Source organism: Motacilla alba, chromosome 4A, assembly GCF_015832195.1.
Source record: "Motacilla alba alba isolate MOTALB_02 chromosome 4A, Motacilla_alba_V1.0_pri, whole genome shotgun sequence".
NCBI lineage: Eukaryota > Metazoa > Chordata > Aves > Passeriformes > Motacillidae > Motacilla > Motacilla alba.
This window is the reverse complement of record NC_052045.1, coordinates 10032113-10058334: the sequence shown is the minus strand read 5'-3', so window position 1 is coordinate 10058334 and position 26222 is coordinate 10032113. Positions and strand designations below refer to the sequence as shown.

General features: G+C 40.0%; 1 protein-coding gene across 11 annotated transcripts in view; it reads left to right on the top strand.

The window, feature by feature from the left end:
• The window catches only part of TENM1 (teneurin transmembrane protein 1), a 796581-nt gene that overhangs the window by 734758 nt on the left and 35601 nt on the right, over nt 1-26222 (top strand). For all 11 annotated transcript variants that reach the window (XM_038164627.1, XM_038164626.1, XM_038164635.1 and 8 more), the window contains 2 exons: nt 592-824; nt 10505-10659. In XM_038164627.1, the coding sequence (XP_038020555.1) occupies nt 592-824; nt 10505-10659 (388 nt within the window). The remainder of the gene's footprint in view (nt 1-591; nt 825-10504; nt 10660-26222) is intronic.

The following is a 26222-nucleotide window of genomic DNA, read 5'->3' as shown; positions in this document are numbered from 1 at the left end:
ATCTCAATAAGGCAGTGACAGTGCATGAATTATGGTGCATTAATTCATCCCTAGTTGCACTGACAGTACTTGGCCTTCTGCCTTGCTCCTGACAATAGAGTCGGCATGAATTAAGGCACCATGTTTCACACCTTTGTATTTCCTAAGGTTTAGAAACAGATAAAAATAACCAAGAGTGGGTATCTGTGCCTATCCAGAACAGCCTGTGATTCACTTTGCTGCAACTCATAGATTTGTTTTCAGTGCCAAGAGTACTAGCATGTATCAGATACAGAAAAATGATCTTGCTTTTGATAGTAATAATTATAACCATGCTGAAGTCACTCCAGTTAGCTTTATCCTGAGTGGTTTGGTACTGATGGGCAGACCAGCTGTCCCAGTACCAGTCTCTGCCCCAGCTCCCTGACCCAAAACTCACTGGTCAGGCTCTGTAGCAGGGTGCTGATGGTGTTTTAAGCTGCTCTCACACCTCTGTCCTCTTCAGATCTCTGAGCTGATGTCTTCAGATAAGTGAAGTACAATTGTTGTGCTGCCACAGAGACTTACAAGAAAAAAACAAGTTGACTTTGATGCTCTTCTCTTCTGTTTCAGTACAAGTCCTGCACATAAATATTACTTGGCTGTTGATCCAGTGTCAGAATCCCTTTACTTATCAGATACCAACACCAGAAAAGTCTACAAAGCCAAGTCTCTCACTGAAACAAAGGATCTGGCCAAAAATGCAGACGTGGTGGCAGGAACAGGTGATCAGTGCCTTCCTTTTGACCAGAGTCACTGTGGGGATGGTGGAAAGGCATCCGAGGCCTCTCTCAACAGCCCAAGAGGTAAGAACAGACTGCATGTGGTGTGCAGGTGTTGGTCACCTGTATTTCCTGTCATTATTTAGGAACTCAGATGCAACCGGATGTACAAAAATCTGTCTGTGGCAATGATTTAACCAACGATTAAGCCAAATCATTTCATGAGGCTTACTCGTGTCTGCAGTACAGCCAGTCCTTTATGAGAGACCAGCATTGGCAGCAGGCTCCAGCTAGAATCCTCTGTTTACTCTTCCCTGGATGACAACACTCCTCTTTCATTACCTGTCAATTGCAAGGTGGCAACATTTAATTATATGTAACTCTTAAGCAAATTATATGGTTTCAAAGTCCATTTTTTAGATGTTGTGCATCAAGTGAGTGTTGCAATGTTAACAGAGCTTACTCATACATAGTAAGTCAGGGCTGTTCAAATCAGCCAGCAAAATCGAGTTTATTTGGAGCTCTAGTTTGTCCTTTCTTATTAACACACTTTGCAAAAGATGAGCATCTCCCCTGCTGCACATGAAATAAGCATTTTACTGCAGCCTCCCTGTCAGAGTACATCCAGTATTGTCACAGGCAAAATGCGTGTGAAGCCTTGAATCCCCACCAAAGCCACGATTAATCCCCTTGCAGTGTGCACTAGAACTGTGATAAAGTCTCTGGATTTGGTGCTCTAAAGCAGCTGATCACCCTCAGCTCCCACTGAAATCCCTGGAACAAAGGGTACTCAGCAGCTCCCAAGGCAGAGCCCTGCGTGGGCTGTGCTGCGCTCCCCCGCGCCTGCTCGCAGCTGGCTCAAAGGAAGGGCTTTGATTATTTTTCATGAGCTAATAAAGGAAGGCTGTACATCAGTAGGAAATTAGAATGTACATCCAGGCAGAAATACCTCTAAAACAAGCAAATAATCCTGGTTTAAGGTTTAGCAAGAGACACATAGTAATTATAGAGTGACTTTAGCATGTCTTTAATGATAGAAGGTAAGTGTGAGGTAAGTACAAATAAATGTTAATCTTCAGGCAGCTAATTAATATAATGAATCACTTCTAAAAATAGTAGAAAACAAAAGTTTTCAGATCCTTTATCAGGAAAGTGTGATTCTGTGAAAGTGATCAATGTTTTATTTCTGATTACAATTGATTATATCCAATTACAATACAATCAGTTGTTCTATCTTATTTTCTTAGTGGGAAAATATGTTGATGAAGATGTTGTGATACACTGTTTACTTTAAAGATACTCATACTTACTTCCTTAATAGAACGTTCTAGTCATAAAGAAATGAGGAGGAATAAAAACTCGAGTCAGGAGTTCTCGGAGAGCCAGCTATTATTAAAAGGAAATTGTGAGCAGACAATAACTCTTCTATTAGCCAATTCAGGCAATGACTCCCAGGTGCTTTAGATTTCTGCATCTCCTCTAAATAACATCAGTTTGAAATGTTCCAATTTGTTAGGTTTTTATTTTAATATCAAGTAAGTCTGGACCAGCCACATGCCCTTTTTGTGCAGGCTCTAACAAAATGCAGCATCAGCTCGTGGTCCCCAGCAGTGCGATCAGTGGAGCACTGTGACAGCCAAGTGGCTACAGGTCCTTGTTTTCCCCTGAGCTGTAAGAGTTTGAAAACCCTGGAAAGTAGAAGGAAGTGTGTGCCTGGTACCCAAAGATCTTTGTTAAGAAACAGAGATGTCTCCCAAACTTTGCCGTTTTAGAGATTCTTTTGGATCGCTTATTTTGCTTGTTCTTGAAATATTTGTCAAGTCAGAAGATGTCATATTTCTATTGAAATTACATTCCAACAGTATAAAGAAAACTGTTTTCTGTAGGAAGCAGGATATTTTGACAAAAACTTCTTAACCATGTTTAAAAATCCTTGGACACATAGACACATAGTGTTATATAGCATTTGACCAGAGAAATAAATGAATTGTTTCTGGTTTTATACCTCTGAGATTTTTACTGTGCAACAATAGGTCCCAGACAGACTAATTGCCAAGTTATTAAATATAATCACTTACATTATTCAATTAATAATTTGTATTGATTTCTTAAGCTGATACAGGAATATTGCTAGCTTTTATACTTTGCTTGCCTTCTTTTTTTTTGTCCTGAGTATTCCTTTTTCCCATTATAAATGAAAAATTATTTTCCCCCATACTTGATAGAAAGATAGTATGTGAAAAAGGACTCTATTTAGTTGATTGACCTTGATTAGTTATATCTTAAAAGTTGGACTCTAATTTTTGCTACTAGCTGCTTGTATAAGCATATAAGAGGTTATCTAGAGGACTCTGTTTTTCCATTTGCAAAATTGATATGAAATATCTACTGTGTAACACTTGTGAAACTTAATCCTGTTTGGTAACATCCTCAAAGCTATGTTGATATGTGGAAATTCAAATTCTCTTTTTTTCTTACTTTTCTGGATGAAAGTTGCTTTGAAAAGTGTTTTAACTTTCCTGAACTCATACCCATTTTTCTAGTTCCTTGAACATGCAGGGAGGTTTGAGGAGAGTCCTACATTGTTATTTCATTATTTCTTTCATCAATGTTTATTTTCTCATTATCTTTATTTGGCAAGACTGCCTTTGCCTAGTGACCAGGAATTAAATGCCAGACAGGGAAATATCATGAAGTAACACTAATCAATTCTGATTTCATCTTTCCACAAGTTTCATTTTACAGGTAGCAAACACATGTAGCTTTGTTCAGTCTATTCTCAATTCTCTGTGAAGGACTGGAGATGGGGCTTAGTGAAAATTAATCTTGCACTATTGTATGTTGAGCTGACTTTGAAAGATGCTTTTAAACATGCATGGCTGATGTAGTTGAAATTTGAACTTCAATATATTATTTTTACTGCAACTTTCTTTAATTCTGTAGAGATCTCAGACTAATGAGTCATGTAATAGATGACCAAGTACTTAAGCAGAATGTGAAATGATACAAGGTGGGGACATAAAATAAGATCTGTGACAAGCTGAACACATTTATTACACAAGAAGATATTGAAAATGAAGAAGTAACTACACAAGATATTAATCATTGACTGAATTCCAATCACTTGAACTTTACCAAGTAACAGATTTTAATTTTGGGGTGGGGAATTCTGTTTGGTGGGTTTGGAGATTTTTTTAATAGAAATAATTTATGGCACATCGAGTTGCCAGCATTATCTTTTAAACAATCTGATTAGTATTTATGATAAGGTACTTGAGGATCATGTTCTGATTTTAACTAGATTAGTCATCGAGTATTGGAGCAGTGAAAGGCACTAAAATGAGTGGAAATACTTGGGGCTTGTGCAAAGCCAGATCCTGAATCAACACCATTAAACACTTACCTACCCTGCCCTTCTGAAATCAGTGGGCTTTAGACCTGTAAATAGATTTGACTTTCTAAGCATAATTGACAGAGGCAGTGAGAGTTTGAGACAATCAGGTTACCACATTCTTGCTGAGCTCCAGTGTCTCCCAGGCAGCAGGGTGAGAAAAGTGTCCAAATAACATCCGATTTCCATTATTTGTGTCTGTGAGCAGCACTCACACAGGACAGCTCTGCTGGAAATGCAAGCTGTGTAACTTCTGTGAAAACAGTAGGTGCCTCCAGTGATGCCACCCTAAACATCAGGGTGATTTACACCTTTTGGAAAGCCAAGGACTAAATTTAAAGATGTAAACATTTAAGGTCCTGCAGTGTCTGCTTTTTGATTCCTGGGTTCAGACCAGCGTCTAGAACTAGGTGCACACACTGTCTGTGCAAGCCATGTCACTGCCTTGACAAATTTGACTGCACACTGAGTACAGAGTACTTGGATGCACTGCAGTGACCTCACTGCAGGTGCAGTGACCTCAAAGAAAGCACCAGGGGAATGGAGAAGGTTGGAGTAAGTTCTAAATCCAATGCACAAAAATACCTTATCCACAGCTGTAGCAAAGAACTTTTTCACTCAGACCAGTGGCCGTGAGATAAAAACACAAATTAAGCATAATTTAAAAATCAGTTCTGCAGTGTAGTTTTATCTGTTTTGCTTGCAATTACTTTACTAAGGAAATACTGCTTTAAAAAATCATGGTTTTGAAGATGTGTTCATCCCAGTAGCTTGTATCCTGAAATAATCAGTCTTATTGCTCCTCATCCTCAGCAATACATTCTAAAGTAAATAAAGAGAAAGAGCTGCTCAAACTAAACCTTTACTCTTGTCAAATGGCAGTACCCATTTAGGACTGCTCCTGTTCAGCTGGAAGATTCCTTTTACTTTCAGTAGGATGCACAACCAAATTCCTATTATAGCCTTTTGTGACCACAGACACACTTGCCAAAGGTAATGATTAATGCTATTTTTCCAGCAATCTTTGCTATTCTGTAAATTCCTAAGACCTTTTAACCTTTTCATACAATTCTAAAAGGAAAGTAGAATGGGGTGAGATTTTTCATTAGTAGTATATAAAGTTAGAAATAGACAAGCCAAAGTAATTTGCAGCCTCAAGTCATTGTCATATATGCATCATAAAATCTGCAACAAAAAAAATATCATGCCATTTTTTATTCATTTAAATTTATTCCTTATTTTTCTTTTCAGTAGCCTTAGCCACCTATGATTTCCAAAGTATGGGAAACTTGTAGAACATTGTAAATTTTTTGGATAACAGGTTTTTCCTAAATTTCATCCAACATTCATCTGAATTCATAAATCATTCACTTTTCTATTCACCCATGTCAGCAGGATGACCCCAGTCATCATGTCTCAGGCTGGAAGCTGAACATTTTCATTCACAGTCAGTAGTTAAAAACTCTGTTTGCTCCAAGTCTACTGATCTGCCTCTAAAGAGAACAGCACTCAAGTGCAAGTACTGAAGTCGTGTTCCAACTGACAAAGAACTACTGAATATTTTGCAGCTAATGCTGAGACAGTAAGGAAGTAAAGATGACAAAGATCACAAGGCAACAGACTGCAAATCACTTGAATCATATTTTGAGTGGTGTATTATGGTAACCTATAAATAACTAATTGCATAAAATTGCTTTAGTTCCTGGATGGCAGCTTTAATTAAAAGCACCAAAGACATTTAGAAGTTTAGAAATGGATGGCATGCAATTTGCCCTTTTAGCACCATAAAATGGTAATTAACCAATTTGATTCACTTCTTCCTATTAAAAGTTTTATGAGAATCGCAAGTTCCTTCTAAATACAGTTGTTCTTCAGCAGAAGGTGGCATTCTCTTTTATCCATCCTCACCAGTAGCTGTAGATGTTGTTTTAAAAATTCTTCAGAAGTTTAATTAGAAGTTTTCAACATAGAATGCTCATTTGTAACTTTTCAGCTGTGCAAAGAGTGTAAAGTGGAATTTCTACAAGTGGGCAACGCATAGTTCTAGCTGCTTTTTATTGACATGTTTGAAAATTATTTGTTCCCAAAAAAAGCTTCTCTTAGAATGCAAGTGTGGGATATGATACAGGGTAAAAAAGAAAATATCTTAATAGGGTATTTACTATATTACTTTTAATTCATATGTTTAGCACTATAAGGTTAACTCTTTAAATGCCAAAATTTCTAGACTGAATGATCATATGAATTTTGAATTTATACCTATGATAACTACACAAAAAGCAATCAGTTTGCTTTCTGAATGCTATTTGTATTTATAATGGTGTATGTATGTGCACTAAGGCAGAGCTGTCAAGGGAAATAACCCTTTAACCAACACTACTATGGAAAGCAATTAACAGGAGAGGTTATAGTCATCCCTCTGTGTTCATCATGGATGTACCCAGCTCCTGTCCTAATTATTATTTGTGGGAGAAAACAGTTATAAAAAGGAAAACTTTCTGCATAGTCCTTCTAGTAATAATACTTAGTCACCACATCTGACAGCATTACTGGCAGTTAATTTTTAATGTTAGTTAACAGAATTCAAATGGTACTGATTAAAAGACCTCTGAGTGTAATAAATATTGCTCCAAAATGTCTTCATGTAAATCCATTGTAGATAGATCTTCATAAAAAATACTGTTTCACGTTCAGGTACAAAATTCAGCCCTATGTAGGACATTCCCAGCAACTAAAATATGACCAAAACCAGTCCTGCAGCACGAGCATGTCACTCAGCAAGACTGATACTCAGCTCTGAGTCAAACAACGAGACTAAATCCTGGCACAGATTTATTTTGTCCTTACCCAGCCATCAGTTTTTAATGAGCAATGTGTATGTAAGCAGGTTACGTCTGTCATATGTGCAATAGGTCATAGGTCCCTTTAGTGCCCAAAGATGTCATCATTTGGGCATAGAATTTAGTGTTACAGTTCCTTAAAAAAAAAAAACAGAATCAGACCCAGAGCCTGATACAAACCACATCTCCTTCTCTGGAAAAAAGAAACCTTTCTTACTCATTCATGGGGTGTGCAGTGCTCCCACTTGCACTCAAGTGCAATTCATTACCCTCAGCATGTGCATGTTTCCTCCCCCAGTTCCTTGGTGATTAAAGCACAATTGCTGTGCTGTGTGTGATTTGATTCTGCATTACACTGTACGTCAGAAAAGGATTAAAATAAGCTCTTGGAGTACAGATTATATGTAGCATCATGTAAGATGTGACAGGAGCATTAATGAATCCAACTCTAATGAATAAATTGGGACAGTTTAGCCACAAATCTGTATTGTTTTCCAATGGATGCTTTATGTAGGGTATTTGTCAACAAGACTTAAATGCATAAGTAATTTTTTCAAGTAGGTAAAGTTGTGTTGTTTTACTGTAGAGTCATAAGCTCTGGAAGCAGTAGGTTGTTGCTGAACATCTATACAGTCACTGGTACTTGAAGAAACTGGCTTATTAGGAAGTACCAGGCATTTAGTGCAAATACTGAAGACATGGGCTTATTCATGCCATTGCACTGGCATGTGTCCTTCCCTTGCAGGCAGGTTGCTTTTCTGCAGTGGCTGGAGAGTTAGAAACACTAGAAACATTAAAAGATCCTTGGTTTTCTTACATAGTCAGAGTTTGAAATCCATTCAACAACACAGCTGAGTAGCTTTATTTCATTGCAGCATAATTTTTGATTTTTATATAATGGATGGTTTGCAGCCAACACAGCCATCTGTTCTCAGGCAAATTGCGCAAAACAGAAGATGCGCTTGCCCTAGTGACAGATCCTGGCCTTGTGCTGTCTGTGGTGTGGCTCTGATCCAGCTGAGAAGCAAAGCTCCTCGCTTACCGTGCAGCACCTCCCCTCTGCAAAGGCAGGCTCAGACACAGCCCATGTGCTGCCCTTCCCACCCACATCAGGTTTCTCATTTCAGCTTGTGAACCACACTGGAAAGCAAATCAGATTCCAGCTAATGTCGCTACATGATGCAGAATCAGTGAGATAGAGCTCATCCCTTCCCAAAGCTGGAGCACACATGTCACCCTGACACCAAAACAAACCTCTTTGCTTCTCAGACTCACTCTTTACCTCAGGTCACCTTCAGCCTTTTAGGTTTGGACTTCTCAGGAGTAGATGACAGCCAGGAGCTTGCCAGTCATTCTGGAGTTTCCAAAGGTACAGTTACTTTCTAATTAGAGACTGAAGATCCTCTAAGGGAGCCAGTACCAAGGAGTCACGATTTATGAGCTCGCAGGCTGGCAGGGAGTCAGGCTCTGAGACGGTCTGCTCTTCTTTCAGCCTTTTTATAACCTTCCAGTTTCAACCAGCTGACCCATCCAGCCCCCACCAGATGATTTCAGTTCCCCAGGTGACATCTGTCCCGCAGAACCTTCAGCCATGTCACATAATGAGGAGATGCAGCCTAGCCCTGTACCTTGGGCACTCAGCAGTCCATCGGCACTTTTTGTCCTAGATGGAGGAAGTGACAGGATGGTGAATACCCTCCTCAAAGGCCACTTCACAGCCAGATGGATACATTACATTGGTAATTTAAAGAATTAGTTTCAACTCCCAACACTGTGCTGATAACCTAAAAGCTGGGTGCAGTAGGGAGTGTTGCACACTAAAGTTAACTGCTGTGGCTTTTGGATTTTTTACGTGATGATACCCTCAGAACATTGTGATCATACCCTCAGACCTTTGCAAGGTGCCTGAGCATCACCTGTGGTGAAGAGGCACCTCAGAACCAGTCATGGGCAATTTGTCTTGGGAGCCTGCCCCCGGATATTAACATTGCAAGAGAAGGCATATTACACTCCGTTATGTGTGCAACTCCAGCTCAATCCCCAGGCATTTCCAGCTGCCAGGTAAAGATATGTTTATGAGCTTGGAGACGCCACCATCTCTTCCCAGCCCCGTGGGAGATGCATGTTCTGCATAAGGGTTTCCTGGTCTTGCCTTTTCCCCCCAGACTGCTTAATCTCCCTTTCTTCCAGCTGTAACTGCTCCTATATATTAAATAAAAAAAAAAACAAAAACCTTAAGTATAAGGAGTTGGGGTTGGAAGCTGAGGAAATTCAGTTTGAGGTTATTTTTCTTTTTTATTGGCATGTGGAATTGCTGTGTTAGATCCTAAACTGGCCTGCAGACAAGTATTTTGTGAACTTAGAGTACATACAGCCTTCAGTTGTGCTAAATGCAGGGGACAAAAATCAAGAACCATATAAGCCACTGTCCAGACCATCTGTTCAAGTCCTCTGCCTTTCATTTCTGTGGAGCAGAACATAAATTCATTATTAAAATAGCTTGGCTGTGCACAGCAGCTGCTGTAATTGCAAAGTTATGCAACTTTAAATGGGAAATTAGGAAGTAGTTTAAAGCAAGAAATTGAGCAGTTTTGGTAGAAAGGATTTCACAAGTCTAACATGAATAGAAGTGCTCTTCTGGTTATATTTTCAATATTTGAAGGAAATAAGATCTTACTTACAGTTCAAATTGAATGCAGGAAGAACTGCAGGGGAGCTGTTAGACTGGGGCGGAACAAGGCTGGGCATGAATTGTGGCATAAGCTGCTGGTGGGAGACAGCAAACCTTCCATTCCTCAGTTTTCCCACTGAAATGCAGAGGACCATGACCTTTTCCATGCAGAGCCCCAGCATTTGAGTTCCATCCCTCCCGTGCAGTGCAGTGCTGCAGGAGCTGTTGCAGATCCAGGAATGGGAGAACTGCCCCAGCTCGTGACCACAACTGTCATGAGCCTGGTTCCAGTGCAGGACCATCATTTTGGGCAGCACTGCACTCTGATCCATCCTGCAGCACAGCTGCTCCTTCTGCCTGCTGAGCAGAGCCTGGTCTGCACCACTTGTACGTACAGCCCCTATCAGAACAGGTCTCTTGGGCCTTCTCTGGATTCTTCTTCCTTGCTCAGACACTCTCATCATTCAGACAGTACAGCAATTTTAAAATTGCCTGTGCATAAGAAGAAAGTGAAATGAAAATGAAGACAAATCAACTGTAAGATAAGTTTTTAGAAAAGCTAATATTGCCCACTTTGTGATAGATATTAAGTTGCTGAAGAACGTCGTTCTGTGTTTTCTATTGTTTCATCCTCACATCTTCCTTCTTTCTCTTTAAGTCAAAGTTAATCTGATAGATGGGTGTGAATTTTCCATATACAGTTTGTATAAGCCTCAAATAGTAATGGATGGGGGAAAAAAATCATACGTATTTAAATTGGCAGATTTTTGTAGTCTAAGAAGAGAGGAAACATTTTAAGCTGATATTTTTTAGACAAGATAATGCCAGCACTAACACTCTTTTTACCCTTCTCTTCATCCAGGTATCACTGTAGATAAGCACGGATTTATTTACTTTGTTGATGGTACGATGATACGGAAAATTGATGAGAATGGTGTGATCACAACAATAATAGGTTCAAATGGCCTCACATCAACCCAGCCATTGAGCTGTGACTCTGGGATGGACATCACTCAGGTAGACACCTCTTTTTTATGTGTTGTCACTTTGATACACATTGTAGAGACAGATCACTTACTTTCTTGTACCAAGATTGTGTATCGAATATGCTGGATGAGTCAGATAATTCTGAATGGCACAGTATGGAGTAGTTCCTCCACTCACATGATCATTTTAAGGTGTATAAATGTAAAACCACACTTAATTTTTTTCCCAGGAGATGGCTTGTGAATATATAGAGAATATATATAGATTCTTATGTAAAGAATACAAACTGCTTTAAAAAGTTGGTTACTACTCTTAGATAGATTTTCTCAGAAGGTAATCAGAAGTTTAAAGTGCTTTCCTTTAGTCTAGCATTCAGACTGATTTGCCTGAACTAATAAATGGAAAAAAATAGATACTCTGTTTACATCTAAATCTGTTCTAAGTCATGGAGGAGTAATTTATTAGAATAAGTAATTACACAACAGCAATATTGTGGTGATTCAATTTCTCAAAATGCTTTTCAGTTCTTAGGTCAAGACCAAAATATAGGAATAATAAAAGAAATAGGAATAAAAGAACTTATCACGTCTTTAGTTTATGCTATAAAAAGAAATAAGGATAATCATGGAGAAATGTAAATGGTACTCTTGGCTAGTCAGTGAGCCATACCTACAGACAGCACAAGGAAGAACTTGGCCTTTGCCAAGAAATAATTGAATTAATGAGCTTCAAAACAGGGGAGAAGCTGTACTTGAAAAAATCTTGAGGCATTCAAGTGACATACTAAGCTATTATGGACTGTGTCAGCTAATAACCAGGATCAGGTTAATTTTTCATTTCATTTTCTCCCTGCCCTTTCCTCCGTCCTTCACAACTGGAGAATCACAGTTAAAATTCAATGCATAACAATGGTAAGAGCTTGTTGCTTGTTTCTAAGTAGATTTTGAGTAATAGCAAATGACTCTGGTCTTGCATTCACATGCCCGAAGAATGTGGGGTCAATATTTTGGTTAGTTCTTATGAAATTTCACTGGGTCAAATGAAGAGATCTAATGCTGCTGTCACAGAAGTACTCGGGGATTTTCTTACTAGAATCAGAACAGGAAGAAATGTCTGTGTTCCATTTCACACGTCACCAAATCACAGAATTCCTACGGTTGGAAGGGGCCTCTGGAGATCACCCAGTCCAACCCCCCTGCCCAGGCAGGGTCACCTGGGGCAGGTGACACAGGAATGCATCCAGAGGGGTTTGGATGTCTCCAGAGAGGGAGAGTCCACGACCTTCCTGGGCAGGTGTTCCAGTGCTCTGCCACACTCAACAGAAAGAACTTCTTCCTCATGTGGAGCTGAAACTTCTTTCGCTTTTGTGTGTTTAGTGTTTCAGTGGACCCTATGTGTTTGCAAATGTGGGGAGGGGAACCTCAGGCTCTCTGTTCTAAGACAGACAGGCTTTGTATTCTCTCAGGTCCAGTTGATGTGTAATTATTCCATATAAAGCAGAACAGGGTCAACTGGCTTGGTTGTGCTAAACCCAAACTTAAATTAGCCTGGTAATGGTTTTAAGATTATACAGCTTCTGGGCACCTTGGCTCTTGCTCTGGCCCCTCGCCTTGCAGCCAGCCTGTCCTGCAGGTGCTGAGCAGCAGCTGACAGCCAGCAGCATTCCCGCTGCACTGCTGCCCACCAGCTGGCAGGAGCCGTGCTTCATGGAGCCCACAGCTGCCTGGAGCACACGCACTCGCTTCTTGGATGCGTCTAACAACTGCCTGGGGCACCCATAACCAGATTAGGTATCTCTGAGGTCAGGGAAGGGTGCCAGGTGCAGCGTCTGCTCCCTGCCTTCTCCTTCTGGATCTGCACTCTCAGGCTGTACAAATAATTGCTTTATTTGCCTAATGTAATATGTGCTGTGTATTTGTGTTGAAATTTTTGCTGATTTCGCTCAGTAAGAAAATGTCTCACTGCATCTCAAATAGGGAGTTATAATAGTGTTCATTTCCTTTTGAAAAATGCAACTACCCCTTAGCAAATAAGTCTCAGCAGGGGGTCTGGCAAATTTAGAAATAAAATTATTTATTTATTAAATTAAAACTGAATTTTAAAAGTAAACATTTGGGGCTGAAATCAAATGTGCTAAATTTGTAAAGTAGATTTAAATAGCCCTAAAATCCTAGTTCTTCTTAGGTGCACTACTTGCCAGAAACAAGTTTCATTTAGCTCGCCTTACAACCTAGTTCAGTGCCATGGAGGATGTGCCTCTGCCAAGTCATAGGTAAGAAAAAAGATGTCATAGAGCAAATCATTCTTCATTCATCTGGGGTACAGTCTCCTTTTCATAGAAGCAGGAATAAACCCTTTTTTTGAAAATATGGCTGCACATTTTGCAAAATTTTTCAATTTTGTCAGTATTCTAGGAAACTAAGACATGGCCTTACCCCTAAATTGAGATAGTCTTCAGTTAAATTGTGAATGCATGACAGTAAATATCTTAAAAACATAACAAATCATGGCTTATAAACATGTCCCTAAAAAGTGGCCAGTTTCGTTTTCTAAGGGTAGCAATACTATATAATTTTCTGTATATTTTTCACCAGTAACTGAAGTCACAATGTGGACACTGCAACATGAAGCCTTTGGAAGCATTTCTTGTATGGAGGATTTGTTTTGAGGGGGTTTAAGTAAACCTCTTTATTGAAATTTTTCACAAAGTCCACACCTTTGAGGTATTTCACATACACAGTAAATCATAGACATGAAATAAACACTGAGAATGCATGTTCTGAAAAGTAACCGTATCAAATTTGCTCAATCATCTTTTCTAAAATTGTTGCTGATAACTAGAAAAGCCTATGAAATAATCACACACCCTTGAAGTCAAGCATGTTAATCTGGAATTATATCAATGAATATAACAGGATGATATTGTCACTTAGAAACAAGTGTATATCCTTGCAAGACTGCTGAGTTTATTCCAGAATGGCATAAACATAAATGAAAAATGCATTTGGCCCATCTCCACTTAAATTAGTTTTTGGCTAAGATACAAATGGCATTTAAATCAAGAGAATGTGGGTTGCTCACAAATTGTGTATTTAGAGAGACTTATGAAATAGGTTAATAAAATCATTTCTCAAAGCTAAATTTGTTCTGACAGTAAAATCAACAACTTGCCCAAAATCAGTATTTCTTAATTTACTGAAGTACAAAAATGTACTCTTGGAGTAAATATGTAGAGTAACTGTCTATTGCAAACACCACCATAAATGACAAGCTTCAGCTTTAAGGTATTCACTTTAATAAATGAGTTGATTATGGAAAGTTTAATCATTTGTTCCAATATCAGTTTTCATGGTATTATTCTTGGTAATCGTTACGTGTTTGTTATTTACCACCTTCTCCTTAAGCATCATATTCTGCATTCATAACCAGGGGAAGAAAGGACAGATGGGGCTGAAAAGATTATATGTTGTGGCAAATAAATGACCAAGCTCTAATTACTTTGATCTCATACTTCACTGGGGGGATTTTAATCTGAATTTAGGAGGAAAGGGATACTCTGTTGAACTGTTTATATGGTACACCAGCATTCTGAGTACTGTTTCAGCCTGTTCAGAACTTGGATGACTTTTCTTCTCTGCACAGATCATTTCAGTGTTCTTCAATTAGTTAATAGAGCAAACCTAAAGAAAATGGCTCTTCAGAGCTATGCATGTGAATAGCTATGTGAATATGCTCAACAGTCACTATTGATGCCAGGAGCTCAGCAGACACCTACATGGTCATGAGCCACAACAGGAGTGCCAAGGGAAGGGACTTGGATAGAGGGAGAAAGAAAAGGGATGGGATCATCATTCAGTTTCACTCCTGATGGCTTTGGGCTGGATCCTTGTCTAGACGGGAGGCCTCTCTAGATTGTTTTTTATCTCACATGTACACACTCTCTTCTTGTTTGCACATCCCTAGGGTACGCTGATATTTTTTAGCTAGTTTATTGATAGCAACTGAGAGCACATTGTGTGGGTATGTGTCTGTCTGTCTGTCTGTCAGTATTCTTCTTCCTCACAGTAAATTAAAAGCTTGGGCCAATTTCAAACAAATTTCTTGAGAAACACCCACCTTCAAAGCAATTAAATTCCTACATGTTCCATAAAAAATATTAATCCAGCTGGAGGACAGAAACCTAAAGTGCCCTTTCAAAAGGAAATATTGCAGCATAAGCTTTCTTTTATTAAACTCCAGAGATTCTACTCAGGATGTAATAAATGCCCCATTCACAGGAAAACTTCATTTCGCGCTTGGATCTTATTAAACTCCCAAGTCAGTCAGCCATGCGACAGAAGTCCTTAGGAAACCAGACTTCATCAGATCCAGTGTTCTTGGAAGTTATATTGACGTTGTGGGAGTTTTTGTGTGAAAGTAAAAACACTACAGCTCATCTTGAGTGATAAGCTTTGCTGTTCTGCCTCCAATGCTACAGTGAAAGCTGAGGAGAGAATTAGCAGATATTTCTACCATCTTGCAATTTCATCCTGTATCTTTCCTCCCATGAGAAATATGTGGGCTGAATTTCCACTGCTCCAAACCACAAGTCATTTATATCTGTGTGAGTGGCTGCAGGTATTATTTGGGAGCTGTTTAAACCAATCTTGAGCATAGTCACTGCAAATACAGAGACCAAACATTTGCAAGTCAACAGAAAATGAATCCCAAGAGCTTTTTCTTTGCCTGTAACCATGGTCTTGTTCTCATGCTTATGTCAGTCCCACTAGGCACGAGTCTGTGCCAAAGCAATAGCTCCGACCTGATTGATGGTGTTAATAACTGTCACTGCTGTGTTCCAAAATGAAAGGTCTGGTTTGAAGACTTTTTCTTGACATTTGCACTTCATCAGCCTTTGTTCAGCAGTTCTCCACATGAGGGAACCATCTATATTGTGTTGCCTCACATAAACTTCAGTGACACTGCAAAATGTTTTGCTCCCTTATAAAAATGTGACAGTGTTACTTACGTAGGCAATTTGCTTGCACAGGTCAAATTAAAAGGCAGATTTCTAGAACAGGGTTTAAAGGAGACCCATGTGTGGCAGGAATGTTGTGTCCTGGACAGCCTGCTTTGAATGATGGAGAAGAGGGGAGAGGGTAATAAGTGATGCTGTTGATGACCTACTTGAAATAGTGAAGCGAGACAGACTGCCGGGAAGCAGGAGTGAAGATGAGCAGAATTGCTTGAAAATGTATTAGATATCTCAAAAATGCAAACGCTGACATTGCTCCCGCAGTCACAAGTGCTGCAGGCTCTCCCCAGCAGCATCTGCACAGGCACAATATGCTTCAGTGGCATTGTGGAAGCCTTTTGAGCAGAACAAAAAGCTCCCAGGACATGGTGACCTCGCTTGAAAGCAGCAATGAGGGTCTGCTCATCGGAGCAAGCACAGCCTGAACAGAACTTTTACTGGGTATGTTTGGAGGAAGGAAAGAAAAATGTGAAAGACAAAAATATGATCTGGTGACCGGGTGAGAACAGGGGAAGAAAGCTGCCAGCAAAAAACCAAATTGATTCTAGGCTGAAGTACTTCTAAGCCAGGTTGAGAGTAGAGTACTGCAGAGCAACTGCAAGATTACATGGGGCTGATTAATTAATTAGTATTGTAGGTCAGAACACACCCTATTCCTTTAGCTATTTCTCTATGTACTCAACATTATAAAGTGCATTCTTGTAAAAGCAGAAAGAAGAAAAGGCATCTTTTAACATTAGATGCACAATATTCTAATTGTGCCATCAGAAAGGGACAACTGTGTTTTCGCTGTAGCAAAGTATTGCAGAACTACTCCTGTTCTTCCTTTCCTTTTAGTCCTCTACCTGTGTCTTTTGATATATTATTCTAGCTGTGAGCAATTAGTGCAGCATAAATATTCCAAATTGCTGAACAAAAGCACACAAAAGCAGAAATTACAATTTATAGACCCCTTTATTTTATTTGTGGTCTTCCCTTATAGAAGACTTTCAGAGCTTTTTGCTTTTTAGAAAAGAGCTCTATTCTTTTTTCTGGGTCTTGCTGGATGAAGGAGCTCACAAAGCTGTTATTTTTTTTCCAAAATAAATCATCTTGTTCTCTGGTTCTTTTTACTCTACTGCTTAATTTCATGTTCTTTCTTCTCTGGCTTTGCTGGAGTGGAAGTCGTGGCCCCAGCAAAGTCAGCAACTGTTTTGCCACTGACTTCAGTGGAGCCAGGACTTCGCCAAGCTTAATTGAAAGGGTAGTGAGAGGTGAGTGTGCAGTAAGGAGCAACTGTATCTCACAAGAAAGTACGTGCTTCTGAGAAGTAGACCAGACCAGGTCTTCACTGAGGCATTTTCAGATCTTTTCAAAAATGAGATGTCCCTCCAATTAATTGTTACTCTTTGGAAACTGTAAGTCTATACAAAATTGTTCCAGCCATAATGGCATATGCAGGAGCAAGCAGTCATTAGCATCCATACTTCGAAGCAAAACCAAGCTAAAAGCCTTTCTAAAAAAGGATCTTCAGGTATAAGGGCAAATATATTTTCCCAGGGGTATAAGATCAGCTAAGTAGCCTCTTTTCAACAGAAGCTGAGAGAAAAGAGGCTCATAGGATTAGAATCTCAGGTGAAAAAAAGTCGAGAGCTCATAAATCAAACTTGTAGGTGTACAGTGTAATTTTTTTGAATATCAAACAGAAAGCAGGCTGGTTTCTTCAGAACTAATTTATATTCCAATCAAATTATTCTATCACTGAATTTGAAATTAGTCATAGACACAAGATAGCATCCGATGAAGTCATACTGCAATTTCTCCCTTAAAGCCCAAATATTCTGTTTGTATTGAGCACCTGCAAAACAGCAATTTATTTCAATTATCTGCCATAAATAATCCATTATGACTGAGTAAAAGACTATGTACATTTTAATGAACTCTTCCAGCGATTGCATCCTGTCCTTTGATTGTTGAGGCAGTATTAGACACCTGATGGGGAAGTGAAGAAGACCTCTGCTCATGACTTCCCTCTTACTTCCTGCTACACAGACACAGGTTTTAATTCTTTTTTCAAAAATTTGTTACTGCAAGAAGGAAAAATCCTCTGTAAGATTTGGATGGCTGGTGAGAAGGAAGCAGCTCAGCCCTGTGTCCAGGTGCTCTCAGATGCATCCTTCCAACTAGAAAAAACCTCCACACTCACCAAACACTGCCTGTACGTGCACAAAGCCCTTGCACGTAACCATCCGCCAGCTCATCCAAGCTGCCTTGCCACCCCCAGACTTTCTCCAGCTCACCCACCACCCGTGTCACACTGCCCAGCTCCACAAACTCCTGACTCTGTCTTAGCCATCTGGGGAATGAGTTCCCAGATGAGAAGCCTCTCTTATTTTGGGCTCTCCTGTCAGTCTTTCACGAGCAACCAACTTCTCTCAAAGCTCCACCTTTTATTCCATATGTGCAGGTAGCCTTTGATTATCTCTCTTATCTAAATATGGTTTCAGTACGATGGAGTAAAGTGGATCAGCTATTTTTGGCAGAAAATTATTATCTCCACTGTGTTGAATTGAACTGCAGAAAATGTTCAGTACAACTTTGTCAGACTGGTGGGAGTCTGCAATGTGTTGAGATAACATTGGTTACTACATCTGTCTTTTTTTATCTGTTGCAGAGACATAATGGACAAAATGTAAGCATGAGGGAGATACGATACCTAATCTATTATCTATAAATGTATATACAACGGTATCTGTGTACATGCAGGTGTACGTGGTTTCTCCCTGCACTGCAGAGCTACCATAACTAATCAGATAGTGAAAGCTGGGCCCTGCCATCCTGGGCTCCAAGCCCCAAGTCAGTCTGCTGAGAAGAGAAGGTGGGTGTTAAAGGGAACATGCAGAGCCAAGCCAAGCAGGCAATGTCCCTCCTTTTGTTTTAACCCAGTGATTCATCCACATCCACGAGCAAGGTTTGCCTGTGATTTAAGAAACAGCTATTTTGATGGAGGCAATTCCTACTTTAGCCATGTTTTTCAAAATTGTCAGGACTGGAACTGTGTGCATGTTGCTTTCCTCCTCTCACCAAGCAGTCCTTCACATATTTATGGGCCAAAGGACCTCCCACAGATGTAACAGGTTTTTTGTGTTATGAAGTGAATAATAATAATGACTGAGCTCTGTGTGGAGCTGTCTTTACTGCCTCTGTTCCAAACCTTTCAGATTGCACACTGTATTCTGGTTTGGCCATTTGGAAATGTTGCACAGCCGGTTTTTTTTTTTTTTAGGGAGGGGGCCAGGGGAGCAACAACCAAATGGGTTGTCACAAGTCTGGAGTTTGAGGGCAGCAGGCACCAGAGGTGGTCTGTCCTGCAGAGATGTCACACACTGCAGGGATAGAAGTTCTTGCATTGGCTTGGTCAGAGTAAGAACCATGGCAGGAGCTGCAGCCTGGGCAGTGACAGCTAAGAATGCCTGATTTCACCTCTCCATGATACCTTGTTTGCTGCAGCATCTTTTCTACCATTGGCTGTGCCAACAAAAAAATTATGAAAAGACACTGTGTCAATGGAGGGAAAAAAATTGCAAATGTCAGGACAGAAATGGGTTCTATCCATTTGTAGTGTGCCACACAGAGGGTGTTCTTAAAGCTTTTTATTATGGGGTTCAGGTCACAGAGAGCTACAAACAGAATGATAGAGAGCACTGTTTTATACAGTATGTTGCTCTGACAATAGCACATTTACAAACAAATTAGTTAAAAATGTCTGAAGGACATTCAGCTTTAATAAACTGGGCCTCATCTCCTGCTGATAGCTTCCTTTGGGACGAGTATGGCATGCAAAATGATACACTGCCTCGGAGAATAAATTTACGAAGTTTAGCGATGTAGGTCACATTGCAGGAAATCATAAATGTCTGAACATCACTCAATAGCCATTCAATCAACTGCTCAAAGCAAAATGGGAAACTGAACAGTGTGTAGTTGTCTCCAGTGAGAACCAGGCAAAGTCATGAGATGATATAAAACCCTTTAGGTCCTCCATCCATATGTACTACATCTTTATTCCTTTTTTCTTGCCACTTCAGAATAAAAATTCTTTGTCCATAGCAATAGTAACAATAAAAACAACATGATTTTTGCTATTGCTGCCCTGAGCTATAAGTCTGTTGGGTGGCTCATGAAAGGTGTGCCAAAAATTTAGGGAATCAGAAGAGTTCAAATGGTTGACACTTGTATAAGTAGTCTAGTCCTAAGGAACTAATTCCATTGTAAAATTATTTTTGTATGCTTTCAGTCAGCCATAAGGATTTATGCTATTTGCTTCATTTTTTTTTTATTTGGTTTGAAGGAACAAGGAAGAGATTTAAAAGGACATTTCTAGACCTAGTACTTGCTAGGGATTCCTTTAGCTTTCTGGGTCTAGAAGCTGCTGGAAGCCTGAGATCCAAACATTTAGGACCTCACTAAGAGATGTTGAGGGTCATTCTGAAGCCATCTAGGACTTTTCAAGATATGCAGCCTTTCTAGATCTACAGCTTATGGAGCAGGGGAGTCCATGGCTTCTCGAGCATGGCTAGAGAGCCCCTGGATCTTTCTCCTGGAGTAGTTTGGAAGCCTTTTAGAGCTTTTCCTTAGAGCTTGTCTAGCATTTCTGTGGAGCCCTTTGAGCCTTTCCAGGCCTGAAGCCATGCTATGCCTTTCTAGATCTAGAACTCAGCTACTGAAAATCAAAAACTTATTTATTGATCTGATTAGGGAGCTGTTGTGAAACTATTTTCAGGTGCACTTTTAAAATCTTTTTTCTAGAGCCTTTTTGGAAGGCAAGAAAAGAGAATGCCTCTGCTTCTACATCCAAGTTAATCCATCACAGGTTTGAGATATGTTATTCAGTCAAGTAGTAGTTATTGAATTTTTCTTAAAAAACTTCAGTCCTAAACGTTATGCTTGTAAGCTGTTCTGGCTCTGTCTGACAATGCATATCCAAATATGCATCACAGCACTAACCAAAGCCCTGAACTGACAGAAATTTAAAGCAGAGTGCCTGCTTACAGTCTCAGACTAGACTCAAACATTCTCCAGTGCATTTTCTTGCATTTAATCAATACAAATGCTCACACCGAAGGGTTGCTGCACAGAATGCTGTTGTCTTGTTTGTTCTGCAAAATGCAAGGTGCCTATTTTTTTTCTGTTATTTGTTTGAAGTCTTACAGCAGTATGTGTTTGCTTTCTGTTCAGCACCACAGCTAGTTTGTTTACATTCATTTTCCTTAGTTGAAAGACCTATTGTGTAAATACTTGTGAAAGATTAGTTGCAGAAAATCATCTTGTGATAACAATTGATCTTGGTGCTAATTTCTGTAAAAGTAAGAACTCAAATTACTTCTGTTGGCTTTTCTGCCTACCAATTTTATATCTATGAAGAAAAAAATGTATAATTTAAAGATAATCATGAAACTTTTCTGTAGCTGTTTTGCTTTAACTCTCTGCTAAAATTTAGTCAATAATTAGTTCACTCTTACTATGGATTTTAAAAGCTATTACTACTGAATTGCATAAGTTGTAGGAAGTTGCCATAGAAGATGCCCTGCCATAAGCATGAATTTCAGGATAGCTATTTTTCCCATCCTGTTTTCTTTCCCTTGCAGAAGTTGTATTTGTGAGCTTAACTCTTAAGGGAAGGCTTAACCACAGAAGTGAATTTGTATTTTCTTGTGAAAGCTGTGGAGTTGGCATTTGTTCTGATCCTTGTGGGAATGTGTTTCACAGCCCTGAGCTGGCTGAGGAGCAGTTTTGGCTCCCACATCTGAACTGGAAACCTCCTGGCAGCAGCTCCTCATCCTTCTCTTCCCCCAGTCCCACTTTCTGTGCATCCCTGGAGTTAAAGGAGCTCTACCCTGAGGAGCAGAGCTGTTGTCAGAGGTCAAGAATCCTGCAGAGGCAGGCAGTTTCCTGGGCACAAATCTGCAGGAAGTTTTAATTTCAAGAATTTAATTTAAATTTTCATTATGAGTTTCATTCAGAACATTCAGGGAAGAGTCTGAGCATTTAGGTGATATATTCACAGCGGCTGGTGTTGCTGAAAGGCAGGGGGTTTGCCTTTTTCAGTTTTGGAAATTTCATTTTATGTATCCTTTCATCCTCTCAGTTTTCAGGCCAGATGCTTTTATGAACCTCAGCAGTTATTGGAAACAAAAGACACAATAACATGCTAGCTCCAGCCCCTCACTGTTCTCAAACAGCTCTTAATTACTGTCTCAATTAAAGCTTTTCCAGATACTCCTTTCCCTTATCTGCATTGGCAGCACACTGGCTTTCTGTATCCAGAACTTCTGAGCCCAAAACAGAGAGATGAAGCCAAAACCCAAGATTTATGCAACCCCACTTTTGTGCCATCTTGTCTGACAAGCCCCAGGACCTGGAACTGTGAGTTACAAAGTGAGGTAGAATGGAGCCAGTCCTGTTATTAGCTAGATTTCCACCTGGTCCCATTCCCTCCTTTTGGCTGTGCAAATTACCTGCAGCAGCATGTTTGGAGGACATCTACTCCCACTCCATCACTGAGACATGTTTGGGTAAGATTCAAATTCATGGTCTATTTTGAGATATTTTAATTGAAGACTCTAAGACTCCTCCTCTCAGAGGTGCCAGTCTGTTCTAAATACTTCATAAATTCCTTCTGGGCATTTAACAAAGTGTTCCTTTCATAGCCTGTGTAAACCATGGCTACCATGTTTAAGCAGACTTAAATGGCTTAGCAATGTAAGTGCCATTGATTTTTATAGTCAGTGTGCTTATGTGACTCTGGATAATATTCCCTCTGTTGTTAAATAAGGACGATTTGAAAACCGTCCCCATAGAAATCAACTTCTCCTATTGATTTACTAGACCCCAGATACAGCCTTCGAAGTTGTGAAGCAGTAAAAAATAACAAGAAATTATGAAACAAGAAGAGAGCTGGGAAATGAGAGCACAGCAAGTCTTGTGGCAAGCAAAGACAAGCAGTGGAAACTGTTTAAGTGGGTGCTTTTCCTTCATACTCCTGCAGCAGGTCCTACATCAGCTGGAAATAATTGACAGCAAAAGCAGGTTGGCAGGGAGACTCTCTGAGCCAAGATCCTGGAGAACTGGTGGCCTCAGACCTCTGAGCTGCATCTATAAATGTGCCACAGCTGCTTTCCCAGCCCAGGGTAGAAAACAGCAGCCATTAGGCTGTAAAACTCATTAATTTGGGTTTTTCACTGGGAACCAGTGAGTGCAGAGAGCAACATTTGTGAAGTCTAGGGCAGGGACTGCTACAGCTGAACTGTAAAATTCTGGATTTTATGCTATGCAGCATCAGAAGCAGGAGACACAAAGGCTCCTCCAGCGTGGGCTGAGGCTGTAATCCCACCGTAGGGAAGGGTTCCCCAGTGTCAAACAGGACCTGAATTGTGTCACTGTGTGCCATTAAGAAAAAAGCAAAGCTGATGAGGGGAGCTGACAGTGTTAGTGTCAAAAAAAGGAAGAGCCCAGAGTGAGAGCAAACTGACAGAAAATGATGAAAAAATATCCATGATTGTCAACGGGGAAAAAATAGAGAGAAATATATGTAGTGAGACATCCTGTGAAGAGTTCAGGGAAGCAGAACCAGTCTCCTTCAACCTTGTAAACTACCAGCTCACTCCTAATGGCCTGCCTGTGTGAGTCCTTCCTTGGAGCCACTTCTCTCCCAGGAGGAAGGAGAAAGAAGAGTTTAGGCAGGAAGAGTGAAAAATGCTATTCAGAAGGATGTTGTGGTGAATGAAAGGGTTTGGAAACAACCTCTGAAGTGAGTATAAATAGGACCCATGGGAATGGCATGGAGCTGTGTCAGGGGAAACGTAGGTTGGATATTAGGAGAAGGTTCTTCACCCAGAGGGTGGTCAGGCTCTAGAACAGGGAAGTGTTGTAGCACCAAGCCTGACAGCGTTCAAGGAGCAATTGGATAATGTCCTCAGGCACGTGGTGGGATTTTCAGGGCTGTTCTCTGCAAGGTCAGGAGTTGGACTCGATACATGCAGGTCTATTCCTCTCAGGATATTCTATGACTCTTAAGATAAATAAAAGGAAATTTTAAAAGGAAGTTAGCAGCAAAAGAGAAATACAGAAGAGGCCATGAGTGGGTCTGCAAGTGCATATCATAGAGCTGAAGAAAGGCAGAGGTAGCATAAACTCTTGCTCAAGAAATGCTTGAAGCTGAGTAGCACAGATAGGAAGTAATCCATCAGTCAGGACTATCAGAAAAATTTTGGCTGTTACATGAAATTGAATCAAAATAAACAAGCAATGCATGGCAAGAAATCAAAGCAATGGTGAAGCCTTTCTAGGGATTTATGCAGCTTCTTTTAATCCATGATAAATGAAACTTATCCCAGTGAAATTTACCCCCACAACCAAACAGTTAAGCTCTTGAAACTGGCATTTGCAGACAAGGATAAATTTTTCACTCTTTACTTGTCTTACTTTGATATGAACAGTATAAATTGTTTGATATGATTTGTTTAAGGCAGTACCAAAAATGGCTCAGCCATCAACCGTCATGCAAAATGTGCAGAAAGTTTTATCCGTATGTTCAAAAGTGAAGCAGTGTTCTTCACAAACTAACCCGTGGATGTGTGTACATCTACAGGCACGTATGGTTAAGTATATGAGTGGACTGTCCTAACAGTGCCATTGGGTAAAAACCACATGCTGTTTAATTTAGTTGTCAAGCTTTGCTGTGGGAGGATGGAGTGGGTTTGTGTGGCAAGGTTTGCTTTAGCAGGGGGGCTGCAGGGATGGCTTCTGTGAGGAGCCCCCATATCCAGTGGATCCAGGGTGGTGCCAAGATGGACCCAATGCTGGCCAAGGCATTAGCAGCAGTGGTAACACCTCTGGGATAGTGTAAGAAGGAGAAAAAAACCTCCTCAAGAGAGAGGAGTGGGAATATATGAGAAGAACAGCTCTGCAAATACCCAGGTCAATGAAGAAGGAGGAGGAAATGCTCTAGGTGCTGGAGCAGAAATTCCTTTACAGCCTGTGTTGCAGCCCATGGTGAGATCTCCCAGTGAAAATTCATTTAAACTAAAGCCACCTTAGTGCACTTTGTGTTTTCCAGAACACTTGACATGAAAAAATGTATTAGAAAGCCAGACCGGTGGGTGTTAATTTTGCACCTCTCAAGCCAGAGATGGATTATTAGATATAGCTGGAGTCTTTATGTTAACAGTTACATGCTGAATTCCCAGAAAAGCTGACATGTTAATACTTACATGCAAAAAGTCTCATTGCTCAAGGGTTCACTTGTTTTGTCAGTGATTTCTATTGCATATACTCAGTCTCCCGTGAACCAAACCAGAATTGTCACCTGAAAATTTCAGTCTGTGATGAATAAACAAACCCTGGCTGGTTGTTTATAATGGGATAATCAGTAATGCCATTTCTGGTCAATGCTCAAAAAAAAAAAAAAAAAAATAAGCCCCATTGAATATAAGAAAAAATGCTCGGAATTGGCCCAAATTTGAGTTACAAAAAACATATACATATATACATATATAGAAAAGGACTTTTTTCCACAGACTTGTGAAGTACTGCTTCAAATTTAAAGGTATATTAACTGATTTAATGTTCTAACTCTAACTGAGGTTTTGTCTGGAAAAACTTTGTAGTAGGCACAGTGGTATCAGATGAAAATCGAGGTGCTTCTCTGTAATGTGTTTATTACCTTTGAATGAAGCACAACTGATGGTTTGGTCACAGAAGCTGCCAGAGGGCAGCTTGCTTTAACGAGAAGTAAACAACCAGTGACTTTTCAAGGTAACAGTGAACCTGAGGGTGCAGTTACACTTCAGCTTAAGCTGATTTAGGTGATTAGTTTTTTGCCAGCAAAGTGTCCTGAACCTGCTCTCTGTAGGAAGACATAAACTGGCCTTGCTGCTGGGGACTGCACTGGGAGAAGGGATGGAGTGGGACAGCAGCGGTCCCATCTTACACCAGTTTAAGATGTCATGAAGGCTAATCCTGACAAGAACAGTGCAGATTTCTTCTAAATCTCTGAAATTCTTGTTCAGATTAGGAGTTCTCAGTGATTTGTGTTACTGTGTATGTTTGATTTTAATTGGGCTATTTCACCTTTTTTTCCCCCTCCAATTTCACCAGCATAAGCTTGCAGTGTGCAGCAGCTGGTTTTTATGCTGCAATCCCCAGATAGGTATATGCTACCTTCAATATTTCAGATGAAATTTAACCATGGATACATCCATGACTGCTTCAAACTGCAGAAGGGAAGCTGTAGGAATAACCTTCAGTTAGCTTTGCAGAGCAGAAAGCTGGGCAGCAGTTCTGGTGTAGTAACAAAAATTGTTTGGATGTTTAAACTAAAATTTTATTTATTTTTACCTCACTGCAGCTAGTTTTACAGATGTGAGCAGTTTGAAAGCAAATATGCTTGCAGTTAACAGCTGTTAAGCTTTAGGCACATTGCTTCAAGTGAAATGTGCAGCTGCATAAGAGTTTCTTCTATTTCAGTAAACCAAATCCGCCTCAAATAAACCAGAGGAAAAGTTTTCTAGGCCCAAACCAGTCCCTGTTTTATCTGCAG